The sequence below is a fragment of the Bombus flavifrons genome, chromosome 9 (genome assembly GCF_040668555.2).
Source record: "Bombus flavifrons isolate JBK064 chromosome 9, iyBomFlav1_principal, whole genome shotgun sequence".
NCBI classification, from domain to species: Eukaryota; Metazoa; Arthropoda; class Insecta; order Hymenoptera; family Apidae; genus Bombus; species Bombus flavifrons.
The window spans coordinates 12,584,006-12,600,244 of NC_138450.1; the positions used below are offsets into that span (position 1 = coordinate 12,584,006).

General features: G+C 36.6%; 2 protein-coding genes across 3 annotated transcripts in view; one reads left to right on the top strand and one right to left on the bottom strand.

The window, feature by feature from the left end:
- The window catches only part of Atf3 (Activating transcription factor 3), a 26,328-nt gene extending 13,730 nt beyond the window's left edge, over nucleotides 1-12,598 (bottom strand). For both annotated transcript variants that reach the window (XM_069121033.1, XM_069121031.1), the window contains exon 1: nucleotides 12,495-12,598. The gene's annotated coding sequence lies outside the window, so the exon portion shown is untranslated. The remainder of the gene's footprint in view (nucleotides 1-12,494) is intronic.
- AlkB (alpha-ketoglutarate-dependent dioxygenase AlkB) overlaps nucleotides 1-15,410 on the top strand; it is a 21,764-nt gene extending 6,354 nt beyond the window's left edge. Inside the window, exons 2-4 of the mRNA XM_069121030.1 lie at nucleotides 14,195-14,375; nucleotides 14,436-14,692; nucleotides 14,780-15,410. Of these exons, the coding sequence (XP_068977131.1) occupies nucleotides 14,283-14,375; nucleotides 14,436-14,692; nucleotides 14,780-15,356 (927 nt within the window). The 5' untranslated portion in view covers nucleotides 14,195-14,282 and the 3' untranslated portion in view covers nucleotides 15,357-15,410. The remainder of the gene's footprint in view (nucleotides 1-14,194; nucleotides 14,376-14,435; nucleotides 14,693-14,779) is intronic.
- Nucleotides 15,411-16,239: the final 829 nt, after the last annotated feature.

A 16,239-nucleotide genomic window follows, 5' to 3' on the forward strand; every position in this document is an offset into this window, starting at 1 on the left:
AGGTTATCTTAATGGGTTACCATTTCGTTTCTAACAACATGGGATTCGTGATACAGTATGAAATGCTTCCGTATACATTGAAAAGAACAGCAGGGTTTCGCATAAAGTTTCATTTCTATCGTCAATCCATGCCGGAGATATGCAAATGTTGAAAAGTTAGCGAAGTCTGCACGTTAAGTGTAGCTAAATATGCTAAGTGACCAGGCAATTAAATCTGTCTTAACATTGTTTTAATTAAGGGGAAGATAAAGAAAGAAATTAGACTCTTTGTTTCTACGAATAGTCGAGGATTCAGAGAAACGTATTCCACTTTCTTTATTTTTATCGATTCGCAGCCTTGTGGTCGAACGTTCAAAGGGCGATTTAATCTTTCGAGCATGGCAGTATAAATCACTTTATCCGTCACGATAGCGTGCTTTCCTTTTCCGTGATAAGAGCGAGAATCGTGTTTCGTATAGAAAACAACCTTGTAAATTAAAACGTTCCTTCTTATTACGATTAATCGCCGGTGAAATCATACGATTCACGTCCGTCCAGTATTCTATATGATTAAACGAAAAAGAGCAAAACACGAGATACAGAGGACACCTAAGAAGGCAAAAATACGATAACGCATAAAGAAACATAAGACTCTATTTTATAGAAAATATTTTACTGCAGGAGATTACTAAATTGCGCACGATGATTGAGAACCATATACAAAAGCACACAGCATATTTTACATAATTTACTTATAATTCTCAATGAGAATTGATTGTAAATAGTCTACCAAATAAAAAAAAGAGAAGCATATTTCACATAAATACATTAGGAAATAATACACGCACAATATTTTCTGTTTTATATTATTTTATTGGATTACGTATGGTCGATTTTGCTCTATTGGAAAATAAAACAAAAAATATTGTGCATCTATTATTTCTTCATAAAACGAAAGAAATTTTTGGGACAGCCGAATATATACGTTTGTTATATTTCTTCACGTAATGTTTAGTATCATTTGCTTAACTTTTCAACTTTACCAACTACGAGTAACAATAATACATCGCGAATGTCTATGCATAAACGTGTAAGTCTTCTATCGAGTTGGCAACTAAGTGATTGCGGATTTTTTCAATACCACCAAATGACAAAATCCGCAATCACTTAGTTGCCAATCCAGTATTTTTATTACACGAAACTTTGATATTCGCAGTAACAACTTCCATCGTATGTCCCGAGTTTGGCTGTTAAAAAAATTGCATTGCTTATAGGAAAAGCTACTATTTACCACAGAGGCTTATAACTTACGAGCCCAATTAAATAAAGAAGAAAATTTGTCCATATAAGAAATTCGACTGCAAAGAAGTAAAATACGCATAAATTAGAGTACTTCAGCTTGAACGTGATTCAAGCACCTAATCCAACCACCACCGAAACTCGAATTGAGTTACGAAAGCGATCGTCGAACGTATCTAACCGAACGTTTCAAACGATTCGACGAATCGAACGAGTTGATTGCTGAAAACGCCGAACGGTCCTGGCGTTTCCTACGCACGCTCTTCTCGCACACTATGTTTGGCGTTCGTAACGAAATTTATGCTTCCTGTCCGACCGTAATGCGACCACACGCTCGTTGCCTGGCCATATAATTTACATACGCTGCCGGTTTGCGCGCGCTTTGTCTATGATCGCGTCGCAAGGAGGAAAGAGGAGCCGAAACGAATTTACGTTTCGTGCTTCTGTACTGCGTGCACGCACGTTTGTCACTATTATACCGATTGGTTTATTACTTTGTTCGATAGAGATAAACCAGCTAAATTGAGAAATAACTTCTTCGATATGCTACTCAATAGGAAATTCGATTTAAGGAAATACAAATAGAATTCGAGGCTCTTAGCAGATTATTATTTCTTATTAAATAATCTTCCACTTTTTTGGACAAGCAAGAGAGAGAGAGAGAGAGAGAGAGAGAATAGAATAACGAAAGAAATTCGTGATAACTAAATCTGAATTTCTTCGTGACATTTCTAAAAGTTATTTCAAGAGATTCGATTCTGATCTTCTACGTTCGTGGATAATTTTTTCCATAGAATTCCTTGATACTACTTGAAAAATTCTGTGCGGATGAAAAGGAACGAAATGACGGTAGAAATTATTAGAATGCTTTAGTCTCCACTCGATTGTTTTTGGAAAAATATAGAGAGCTTATGTGATTTATTGTAGTAACTACTGCGGTTTCGTATTTGGCTACTGAGGTAGTTTGATCAAAAAGTTTTTCAAGAATTTGAAACGTTTCCAAACGTTCGAAAAATTCCTTTAGCCCGATGAAAGATAAATATCGTAACAAACGCATTGTCTAAAATACGTTATATCGTTAAAGTACTAAACGTTAAACGCTCGATAAATTCTTTCGCCTATAATTCAATTCACATAGAAAATTTCCAATTTATAGAAAAATGATGATACAAAGAATGCCACTTCAGTGTCGAGAATGTAACCTTGATCGTATTCGCTAGAAAAAGTTGTATCAAGAATTGCAAGACACTAATGTTACATCATAATTTGCACGGGACAAAGTGCGCACGTAGTGCACCTAAAGCAACAAATAGATGTGTCATTCGTGGATTTTCCTGCTTCGAAAGCAACGGTGGAATTTTCGAAGACCATGATTCCCTTTCTAAACGATCGCCACACGTTGTCCGATGTTTCGAAGAAACAGTTGGGTAAGGAACAATTAATGGAGATTGATGCCTCTCGAACCCGCATGCTGTTCTCCCTTCTTGGAGAATCGTTCTCGACATACGGGCGCAAATTTGTATCTTAAGAACGAGTCGAACCTCCTCACAAAGAACTTCTAAGAAGCTACAAACTCGAAATTGCAAAAATGGTTCTAAATTTGGGAGAGAAACGATTCTTTGAATTTCTCGTAACGACTACGTACGTTTTCAACGTACGTTCAAACGCGTTAAAGAGACAATCCTTTCCTGTAAATGAAAAAGACAAAGATTCTTTCTTAATGTTCGTTTGAAAAATTGCAACGTAAATTTCCTCTGCGGAAGAAAATTCTTCTATACGTTCGCGCGAAAATGATCTTTTTAGTTTTCTTTCAGAAATTCGTTGAATTATTCGCAAAAATGTCAAGTTTTCAACGATTCTCGTCGATGATTCGTGCACGAATCACAGCAGCATTCCCTTGCAGCGTTTGTTTGACGATTTGTCGCGAGATTTTCCCGTTGTGTCATAACAGTTGAACGCATATTTCGTAATCAGAAATATTGAAAGTGCTCAGGTGTACGAAACCGCGATGTTTCTGAAAAAATGAAAAACCTCACGCGCAGCCTTTTAACCATTTTTAACGAAACAACGAGGAAATTATTCGTAAAATCGTTCTTAGAATAGTATTCGCAAGGGACGCGGGATTCCAGGTCGCGGTTTGTCTCTCTGGTCGCAGTGAACGAGTCGGTGATCGACTTTAAGATAAAGCTAATTGCGAGGAAAGTTACCGTCGATGACTACAGTGAATAGATACCGAGCAGTGGTTAAAAGTTCACAGACTAAAGATTAACAAGCCTCTTCTATGCGTAGACATTTAATGGCAGATTGAGAGATATTTGTTGGCATTGAGAGATTCGATGGACATTTCGAATTCCAATGTAGATGCATTTACAGATCTCTCTTTTGAAAAGAATACCACCTACATAAGTTTAATAATAGACAAAATATCGATTACTATCTTGTTCAATATTTTATTCCAATTTTCTAAGATAAATAAAATGAATTTTATATAAAATATAAGATATTATTTTAATAATATTTTACTTCAACCATTTGCCATTCTTTAACATGTACACTTTAGGCTAGTTTTTCTATTCCTCTACGTTATCTTCCTTTCGATATAACATTCCAGTGAGATAATTCTTCAACGATAATAGTACGCTACACGTTGAATAATACCACTCGCTTTAACACTCCGTTATTCTTCGTTATTTTTTCTCGCTCGTTTCTCAACTACCTCTCAACCAAATCTCTTCTACTACAACCAACAACTAACGTCTTCTCAAACTAAACCAATATTTATCATACTCGTTGAACTTCGCTAACAAATTCCCGATTTACTCGGTTCAGTATCAGGAAACACTTAAAACAAGCTGTACCACAGCCTAGCCCAAAAATAGTTGCCGATGACCTACGAGGATCATCAAACGCGCTTCGATCTTCGATCTCCGCTTTGAAAGCGGACAGAACTCGCGGATAGAAGCTGGGCCGACAAGGATGCAACGAACTCGAACGCGATTATTTCTTGGAACGAGTCTCTCGTTTTCACCCAGAAACGATTACCCACTTAAACGAGACGAGGCATCGAAGAAAACAGTTCGTTCGACGCTCGTAAACAGCGAATAGCGCGTTTGCACCGGATTTCAACGGTGTGTAAATTTACGAAGGAAGAGAGAGAGAGAGAGGGGGGGGGAGAGAGGGAGATAGGGAGAGAGAGACGAGAGACCCGTATCTCGACGAATGCAGCAACTCCGTTGTATCTTCGTCTTTCTTCGAGCAAGCTGGTTCATTTGAAGACCTAAATCCGAGGGAAATTTCGTGGAACTGCGAAATATTCAGGCGACAGAGCCAACTCGAATATTTAGGATCGCTGAGCACGTGCGCGATCCAGCCTTTGAAATCCTAAGGATGTGTTCCCATCCTCCTCTTTCTTTCGGCTTCTCAGCCATCGATGGTTATGTAATGGACGCTGGCAGAAGTCCTACAGACTTCCATACGTCGACGATATTTTATGGCACCGTGGTGAACGATGAAGAAGAACGAAAACGACGGTAACGACGATTATTTACTTCTGTAAAGTCAGGCTTCCATCGGAAACGATTTATCATCGTGATTTTATCGCGATACATACTGGTTTTCAAAATGTTCGTGCTTCAACAAATCTTTTTAATATCTGAATTCTTGTCAAATTGGAGATTAACTTGAAAAGTGTCGTCCTAACATTTTGCGAAAATAATCAAGTCCTTTTACGAATTTCTACGAGTATTCACGATCTTCTAATTACGAGAAACACGGTCCACCTGCGGAAATGAAACAACGTAGCAACCAGCACGTCTACCGTATCTACGAACTTCCATTGCTACATCACTTTCTACGTTCATCTGCCGAAACGTAACGTACAATAAAACGCAGCAATACTCTGCAGTTATTCGAGAAACATCTAATTGACACGTAACACACTGGCCGTCGTAAACCTGTCCTTTTGAGAAAGGAAAGAACAAAACGGAATTAGTAAATGTCGTGGACGCGGCAATCAGTAACACAGAGATAAAGACGTCAAGATTTTAGGGTTAGCGTGGTTTCTTTGCTATTATAAATTACTCTCTCGCTTTCTATGATACGTGTATTCGTGTGCGAAATGTGGGGCCGGTAATTTTGCTTAGAATTGTTGTCGCGCGTTACACGCAGTTATTTACAACTGTTCCGGGTGCTCGTTCCGACAAAAACGATTTAAGAAGAAGCGACCGCGTTGTAAGACTTCGACTTCTCGCTTTGATCTCTAAAGTGACACAGATTTGTTGCCGCTCGTTTGCGATGAATTACGAGCAGAATATCGTACATCGTTGCCCTTACCCCGATGAAACGCGATTCCTCGTAGAATTTGTCCCATTAAAAGAGCCGCCGACTCGCGTGATCGTTCATTTTTCCCGCTTTGAACGTATTAGCTTGTTGCACAATATACGAAGCTCCCTCGAGTCAATCTGCCTGACTTTCACTTTTTGCAAATTTCGCAATTTCATTAGCAAAGTATATCGTTGACCATACAGTTATTTATCGAAGTATTCGAACGCTTATAAAGACAGTGAATATATTAATTAGTAGAATTAATCAGCGAATACCATAACGACTAGAATGATATGCAAATACTCTTCTCAACTATAGAATTTTCTAGCCAAATTCCGATTTCATTTACGAATACGACAAGAGCAAAGTTCTTTAAGAGAGATATTACAGTTGTTAATTGGAAGGTAGGTGTTATTAAAAAATTTTAAACTAAAGCTTTCAACGCAATTTACTCGATGCGTCATTCTGTCTTACGCGAGCCTGTTTTCCACAAAGTTCCTCGATTTTCCTTTCTATTGTACAGCATTACTGCCAATAATCTTGGTTGTAATTGAGTTTTATAACATATGGCATCCACGTAACCTAAACGACTGCTTCTTAAAATAGGAACTTCCATCGTAATTAACATGCTATTCTCATGGCCGTTTTTAATAATTCTGCAGTACAATTAACATAACGATAACTTTAAATTCACATAAATATTCAATTTACTCCACGTTTATATTCCTTTAACTTACGTTTATGTTCGTAATTATTAAGACGCTTTTTATTGTCACGTTTTTACGACTTTCGCCCTTTTAACGTCCTATTACGAATTTAATCGAGTGCAGTGCCATTCGATCGCCGTATTTTAATCTTTTCGCCGATTACGATATAACGCGATTATAATGCGCCGAATTTTTGCACGGTGAAACTCCCATTGCCTGTAATTTACCTCGCGCTGTTGATCAGCTCGGTATTTCCACGCGCAACTATACTTTCCATCATGGTGTTAAAAAACCAAATTCAAGAAACTATATCATCTTGAAAAAATGACTGGCAAATGAAAATGAAATGGCAAAGAAACCAAACTGTGTATCGTTTGTTCGCGTGGAAACGCTTATGTAATGCATAATACGTATCATAATTACAATACATTGTCGACAATGGATCCCGATAAGATACATTAAACTAATATACTCCCACCTCTTCTCTTTTTGCTCGCTGCGTTAATCGCTTATCTATCGCATGGTCGATTCATCGGGCTAGACATCGCGCACGCATATGCAAATATTCGTATAAATGGCAAAAATACTTGCGAACGATATCATCTATAGAGTGATGAATAGGTAACCGGAATTTTTGCATTTCTACAGGTTCAATCTATGCGAATTCATTTAAGCGATGTCCAGTTTTTCCACAGCCAGTAACAACACCTTAAAAAATGTCAATAAAAATATGTTTAAAGAAATCGTAAAAAATGTACATTGGCAAAAAGACAGTTTGAAGATATCGCGTAAAGATATAGCGAGTAAAGTAAGCGTTTAAAAGAAGATCGTAAAATGCTGTAGCGGATAAAAGAAGGTTTTACAAAATAGCAAAAATATATATCGGAGGAAAGATATAGGGAAAAATCGTATGTAAATATACGTATGTTATTGAAGAAAGCGCGCGATTCGAAGCATGTAGATAATTTTGTACGGTCGACAAGAATGTGTAATCTTTTTATCGCGCGAAATATTGTATCCGCCAGCGATAAGAGTAAAAGGGATCGATAACCAACCCACCCACGAATCGAACAAATCGAACAATGTATTCATTCATCCGAGAAGGAACGCGCAGCGATCTGGAGTGTTCCGCGCCTGTCTCTGTGTACGAACGAATATACTCGTCGATTGGTCGACGTTGAAACGGCGGTGCTACAGCTTTTCTTATGTCAAACATTTTAAGGAAAGATCGACATGGTTTGGTACTGCAATCATTTTCATGGAAATTTCAACAATTTCCGATAATCCTAACAATTTCGTAATTAGACGACGAATGAAATTTGTTAAATTGTAAAAATTGTAAAGGAGATCGGCGATCTATAAAATTGTAAAAAATGACTAGATACGCGATGGAAATGTATAAACGACAATTCGTTATATACTTGTTTATTCATTAGTCGATTAGTTGATTAATTGACTAGACCGTTGATTGACGATTAGTTGATAAATTATTATACAAGACCTTGAATATATGATAATTACTTAACTCTTAAACATCGACGATTAAGCTAAACGACTTATCGCGGTAAAGTTGGTCGATTTGGTTTGCCTGCGAGTTTTAATAAAATCGTATTGCGCCAGCTAACCGATCTCGATAGATGGAAAAATAATTCGCGACTCGAATGCTCGCGCGCTATTTTCTTCGCGTGCAAATTCTTCCTCTTGCCATTTCTCTGCGATGCGCATTAGCATTTTAAATTCAATCGGTACATTGACGCCCTTGAACAATAATGGCCTGCCTCCTCCGCTGGTCCCCTTTTTTCCCTCATCCAACCTCTCTCGTTCTTTCACCGTGACAACTTGCAAATCCAGTTATATCATCTCTCGACTTTGTAATCAGCTGTGTGTAAGAAGGTGACTCGCGGCCTCTAGGCGTGAACGCGCGCGCGCATCCCTCGACGATAAATCAAGCGCGCGCGAGAGCTTTTTATTCGAGTACACGTTTTCCCTTGACCGCGGCAAATTCAATTAAGACGCGCTCTATCCTATGTACACGAACTTCCAGAGTGATCTTCGAACAAAGAAAAACTCAGCCTACTTTGTCCGTCTTTTACTTTCAAATTTCACCCCTGAATTTGTAGCTCGAGATTTTGATTTTTATTGACGAAAGTTTCAAACATTTGTCCGAAGATAATAAAACAGAGAAAAGTTGGTCGGAATTTCGTCGAAATATTTGGACAACTCGAAAGAGCAAAGGAATTCAGTTCGATCGTAAACGACCCAGTTGGTCGACAAGATACAAAGAAATATATATTTTTCGACGAAGAGAAAAGATTCGAAACTCGGCGATCAATGTCGTCGAATTTGATTAAATTTTGTTTCGCGATTTCCCAATGGGAACCGATAGTTGGAAATTCTACGATCAAACTGTAAGTGGACGTTCTGTTTACAACATATGCTTTCAAAACGTCGGGAATATATACATCTTCTAATTAAAGAGAAAACATTTGGCGATAACGAGATCGACGTCATGAAATTTGAACTTTCTTTCCGCGATTGTTAGATGAGAAGCACAGTCGAGAATTCTAAAGAGAAGCTATAAGTCAGACTAGAGGAATTTCGATGAACAATTTCCACAACGAAAATAATACCAGACGATGATCAAAGATATGAGAAAATCGATGTAAATGGCGAGTGCGCGTGCAAGAGAAATTATATTTAAACCCGACAGGATTAGGGGGAAAAAGAAATGCTCGATGAAAGCGAGATAAACAGACGAACTACAACAGAAGAGCTAAAGGTATTCGTCTAGTTGCAATATTTGACGGCCTTCGGCGTTATGGAAATGCGCACGCTATCTGACACACGTGTAGATCCTGTATGGGTGAGTTTCGATGTCGGCGACGATCTAAGAATTAAATGTCAGTAAGGTCACGGTCGCGAAGAAACGAAGAATCTTTGTCGACCGACCAGAGATAATTACTCAAAAATATCGCGATAATGTACTATACGGCTATATCTCTTGGGAAATTTCTCTTTTTTAGCTATATGTACTCTACTAATATTACTGTAATTTCGTCGTGTTTCATATCTAACTATTAAAACTGCTCGATTTATATTGACTTTAAAATTCTTTGGAATTTTAGTCATCCTTGTAATAGGATTTTGTCGTACCAACTGTTTGAAACTAGTCTTTCTATTGGGTTGGCAACTCAGTGATCGCGGATTTTGTCATTAGGTGGTATTGACAAAATCCGCAATCGCTTAGTTGCCAACCCAATAACACGATCGAAAACCGAAAGTATTTTCCACCGATCCAACATATGTTATAGGTACGGGCATATCGTAAAAGTATAGCTTCTATGTTTATTTTTTAGCTAATCTAACGAATATTTTTTGTTTATCTTTTGAACGAGCCCACTATCTCGTATTCAGAATTACGAAAACAACGTAGGCGTTCGATTTCGAATGTTGGCCAGAAAACAGGATCTTTTATCTTCTCTTTTAATTTAATATTCGATGATTCCTAAAGTCAATGATTCCCAAGATAACGTAGGTGTCTGAATTTTTATTAAAATAGAAAATTTGAATTTTTTCTAAGATCCTGACATATTGGCGACAGCTAAAACCTTGTTCAAATTTATCGTGTCAGAGATAGCTAACTAGTATTTATCGAATACTTTTACATAATATTTAATTACTGCTTCAAGAAAGACCAAATTGAAGGGAAGGTTGATCATTTTCGGAAGTACAAGAAGTATAATATTCGAAAACCGATAAAAAAAATAGCATTTCCGGTTTTCAACGTAGGTCGTAACGCAGAAAAATACAAACTCTCGTTACAAGTTGCTAATGTGTCGACTCGTGTGAAAATATTCATTAAATATTAGAAGGTAAAAATAAAATAGAAGAAATATATAACAACGTGCAAAAAGTTATGCGACTATTGCGCTGTCCAACCTTGCGGCTAATTATCACACGCCCAGCAGATTGCACCTTGAGAAGATTGGCTCGTTTGCATAGAGAACGCAAAGATAAGATTATTATTGTATAATGATTATCAGCCGCGAAGGAAGTTTACAAACGAAAGTAAACATTTAAGATTCGTGACTTGGCGAACGCGAATCTCTACATTTGATACGATTCGAATCGGTTGTAAATACGATTCAAAATATCTTTTTTCATTCACTATTCCTTTCTGCGGTTTAATCTTTTCCTTTTCTGTGGTTTAGTTAAATTTAAATTTACACAATTGCCATCGTCGACGAGATTGTATTTCAATCAAATATATTTTATAATATTAATATAGATAGATATTTATCCCAACGTATATACTTTGTTTGCTATTTGAATATTATGTAACAAATTGTTTGTGCAATAGTTTGTGCATCTATATTAGCTGGGAAATGTGGCTCATGCTTCTTTTTTATGTTTGTTAATATTTTTATAAAATATAATAACGCTATGAAATAATTGTTTATAATGAATAATTTTCCTTGGTAATGATAAACTATTTACGTATGAATCGTAAAAAAAGTTTCATAATTATTTTTTAATATACGAATGCAGAAGTAAACAATTAGGGTGGGGGAAAAATGATTGGTATTTACGAAGGCATAAATTCTAGAATCGATAGATCTTCTCGTAAATTCATTTTCAACGTTTAATTTAAAATCCAAAATTAATAAAAACGCGTTAAAAAACAAAATATTTTTTTGTAAAATACTCGTAGAATAAAAGAAGGAAAAAAAAAAAAGAATAGTTCGACTACAGAACTATTAAGGTATTCATGAAGTTTGTTTTTCCACGGAGAAATATGTTCCCTTATGAGCATACATTTCCAGTAAACACTAAGTCGTTCATAATAAACGCACTCCCCATTTAAGCCGTCGTAATATGAGGTTTTATGATTACGGTTATTTGTGATCCTACTTAACTTCACTTTACATGCCAATATAAACATTATACTTTCATTCGCGTACGTGCGAAAGATACTCGAACGATCGCGAAATCTCAAAGATTCTTTCTTACCGACGTTGCACGTCCCATTATAAACGTATTGAAAAAAAGGATAAAAAAGAAATAAAGAGAATAAAAAACGAAGCGTATATAGTTTGAATGTTTAGTTCGACGCAAGGTATTGTGCAATCAGGAGCATTGGTACCGTGTGAGGATGCTATATAGTCTTTACTAGATTCGTGACAATGTTGCCAATGTTCTGTTTTGCTATATTTAAGATTCCCCACTACACCAGATGTTCTCCGTGACACTAATCATGCATTATTACGAGTGCATCCTCAGGTGTCATGAGCCCATGCCTGTCGAAAAATTCTCGAAACGGATCCATTGTATCGTGACAAATCGTAGAAACGACATACTTTTCGTTTTACTACCACGACCATACTAAACTTTCGTTGCGAACAATTTTTACTGCACCTCTTTCGATCCGTATCGCGTGGACGCTGTAAACGATAATCGACTTCACAGCTAACTTCATATTCGTGGAAACACGATGCACGAACGTTACCGCGATATTTCAATTGTTCGAATTGAATTCGAAAAAGAAAGAAAAATAAGGAAGTTACTACAACGACCTTTCTCACGATTTTATGTGTTCTTTATGATACGTATCTATGTGAAAAAAAATGTACAAGAGTTGAGAGAAATATTCTTACAGAACGTAAATGCGGTTTCACCGCGTTTAACATATTCTTCTCTCGACTCTTGTCGTAATAATGCAACATGTTCGTAATAAAGCTCCACTTGGTAGTCGCACGACCTTGGCTACTCGCGAACTCGATTTTGTTGTATTTCTCGAAAGATATTACTGGAACATAACTGATAATTTTGACATCTGTTTCATGGCAACATTCCTTCTCAATTCCGATGATAAAGAAATCAACCGATGATCTTTTAAATATGTTTGGTTTTTCGCAAACACTCGGGCTATCAGAAAAGATATCTTTAAAATACGCATTAGTACGGATAAATCGACAAATAAATGTCACTAACGTTGTAACGTAAACTGTATCTCCGGTTCGAACATACTTGACAATTTAAAAGAGGTCTAATGAAATTACTACCGCAGCCTCGATACACCTTATTGCAGCCCTCAAATTATATTACAAGAATAGCCGAGTCGACCTACAAAGAGCTTTATCACGTGCAGAGAAGACGGTTTGTTTTAGGTGCGTGTACGGGTCCTACCTTTACAGTTGCGAACGACTATGCAGCGTCCCGATACGCCCCACACCGTCCTTCTCCGTCGGCTGCCGACGCACGACTATGGATAATTCGCGGTTGCGACCGGCCTAGATATATACGAGCTATATTTAGCGACTGTCGTCATGAGGAGCGTTTTCGATTGGTCGTTGGTGACGTGACAGACGTGCGTGATTGGCCGATCTCGCGAATACGCCGCGATTGCTTGGTGCAGACCTGGCTTACGGCTGGGCGCGACTCGCGGGCACGACATTTGTTGACATGAAACTGTCAGAGAATACGCGCGCCCTTAATGCACCGGTATATTCGTATTCGCGTGTTACTGCTCTACCTATGTCGATTCTTTCCGTTCATTTTCATTTATACCTTCAACATTGTTCATCTATTACTATGATACAAATCTTTGGTAGATGCTCTCTTACAATTTCTGAATCTAACTATAATTGACAATATTATAAATAAAATAATTATAGTGTGATAATGATTGATAACGCGTTGACTGCCGGGTGAATTTTTATAATATACGTGTTCGTAAAAGAATAATATTGTTTAAGCGCTTTATGCTTCATTTATGTATAACAATCTATATTGTTACCATAATAATAAAAAGTGACGCAATTTTCGAATGTGATACTTTCTGTAATTTATATACTTTAACATTAGAACTGTCCCTTATACCAAAGAATACAAAATGAAATATGATACAAGCCTTTGCCCATTTATTTTACAAATTATCACAGAAAATTCCCAAAATATACCATTGTAAATATAAAATTTCTACAAAAAAAAAAAAAAGAACAAATCGGTTATTTTAACCATTCTAAAATATCTAATATTAATTAATTCTGATATTCCCGGTCTCACCGGTGACACTTATGGGTTGTCAACGTGGTAAATAGACATGTAATCCAGCAGGATCAGTGAAGTGGTTGAACCCAAGATCCAGTTTAATAACTGGAACAAGGTTCGCTCGTATTCTTTGAGATACAGGTGAACAATTATTCGCGGCCGGGCTAGGTGAGTGGGTGGAATTTATGGAGAATAGGAGCGATGGTAATGGACGATTATTAACGTGGTGCGCACTATTAATTTGCACGAAGCTTTCGAAAAGCCTTGAAGTCGGCTGTCGTGCCTCTCTTCGCTTCTATGAAATCATAGATTTCCCGGCAGTGTTATTATGCGAAAATTACGCTCTAAAATTAGTCACAGTCCATTAACGTGTGCGTACACAGATAGGGGACGGGGTTGGGCACGGTAAGAAAAAAGATTGCTCGAAGCTCAGACATTTTCGATATGTATCTGGCTATTAATGCCCATACGACGATGATGGTATTATGCTAAACGAGTCGAATAATCGTGATGCAGAATGCGCTGTCCACATGTCCACTCATCGATCGTTTCTGCACGGTACTTACAATTAGTCACATGTCACATCATAGATTCATCTTCGATTGCTTACTTGTGGGTTAGACAAGATGCGTTGGGGCTGGTCGTAGTAAAAACATCATTGTTTTCGTGAACATCGAGAGAAAGTTGCAATCCGGTGATTTAGAATAGGAGAACCGATACCTTCGATTGTCACCATCGCGAACCGGGTCAAAATGACATTCTTATTCAAACATCCTAAGCATTTAGTACTATCTCGCTTAGGAATTTGCGTTAAAGTCTACTTTCAAATTGCACAGATCCAATTGACGAATAAAGCAGTCCCATCTATCGGCACACGTGCGGACCAGCAAACATGGCAGCGCCGATGATTCGAAATTCGAAGTAATGTTCAAAGATAGTTTTAAATATTATAAAAGTCGAAAACCTTGTCCAGACTTAAAAGATGTAATCGATTTGAATAATCCCGATTATAACAAAGTATGTAACAAATTATGAGAACCTTATTCTTTACGTACATAAATTCTTAATACTTTTTAGGTTACTGATTTTAAGAAGAGGTTACTTGATGAACAATGCGAATATGAATTGGGATTAAGACCAGTAAAGGACTGGGAAATCTTTGAACTTCGAAGTATTCCAGGACTTATTTTTATAAAAAATCCATTTACGACATACGGACAACGATATTGGATTATAAAATGCTTGAAAGAGTACTCTAGAGAGCCACATAAATTAAACTTAGATGCTCATAATGTTTTAAACAAAGACGAAAATTGGTGGGATATATGTTTTGGGTAAGATACAATATGATGATATAAAAAAAATATATCTGCAGTATACCATATATCATAATAATAATATGTTTGCCATATTAATTACAGAAATTCTGACAAAGGTAAAGAATTATTACCAAAATTAAGATGGGCAACATTTGGGTACCACCATAACTGGGATACAAAATTATATTCTGAAACATCCAGGACAAAAATGCCTACTGAGATGTCTTTGTTGACCTCATTTTTAGCACAAACATTAGGTTTTAAGGATTTTAAAGCTGAAGCAGCAATTATTAACTATTATAGAATGAATTCGACTTTAGCGGGTCATACAGATCATTCTGAAGTTAATGTGGAAGCACCCTTATTCTCTATAAGTTTTGGTCAAACTGCAATATTTTTAATTGGAGGACTTACACAAGAGGATGCAGCTAATGCAATGTTTTTACGGAGTGGAGATATAATAGTGATGTCTGGAAAGTCCCGTCTAAGGTACCATGGCGTACCAAAAATTTTACCAACCATTGATGCACCATGGGATGACGTAGAAATAAATGATAATAATCAGCATTGTATATGGAATGAGAGTGATTGGATCAAAGCAAAAACTTACATTTCTGAAGCTAGAATAAATATGAATGTAAGACAAGTGTTGAAACCTGGACAATTGTCCCTGTTGTAAAATATTGTACAAAATTGACTTGTATATTTTTATTAAAAATACTTATATTAATTACATTGCAGTTAATACTTATATCTTCCCCATTATATTGCTGTCAATTCACATCAGTACTAGAAGCTGCACCATAAAAATACATTGATTCTAATATTTAAACATCATTATTTGGATTGTCTTCTTGTATGTTTCGATTTACTAGATTACTTTGGAACATATTCAAAATATTCAAAAAGTCCCAGGCAATTGTTGCCATTCTTAATAAAAAATCTTGTGAATGTGATATCCATTTGTCTTTGATGTGATTTATTGCTTCATATCTACTTTCATAGGTATTTGAGGTTGATTCCATTGGCCTATATGGTCTTAGTAAAATATTCGTAGCATCATGAACTGCTTTATTTAGTATAAAATCTTTAGAAATATCTGATTTATGAATCATTCTCTTTTTCATAAAATTAATAATGTAATTTACCAAAATAAGTAGACCTGGAACAGGGATTTCCCACTTAGCGTTCATTTTTCGTTTTTATGTTGAATATATACAAACCTATATCCAAAGACGATTAATGTTCATTCTCATAAGAATATCTTCGGAGGCTTTCCTTATTGTTCCAGGTTGCCAGCAGCTTCTACGTGTGTTATGCGGATTGACAGCGCAAACGTCTATTCTAAACGTGTTATTTGACTTACTGTCGCTAATACGGAAACAACGATTTTCTTTTATTAACCGTTGCATGAAACAATCTTTCATTTCTTCAAATGAGTAAGAGGTATGGTACTTATGTTCCATTGAAGATTTTTGTTTCCTATTCCCCTTATTTCATTCTTTGTTTAAATTAAGTTTGAGATATTATAAATTTTGATTAAACATACTTCCAAACTTATG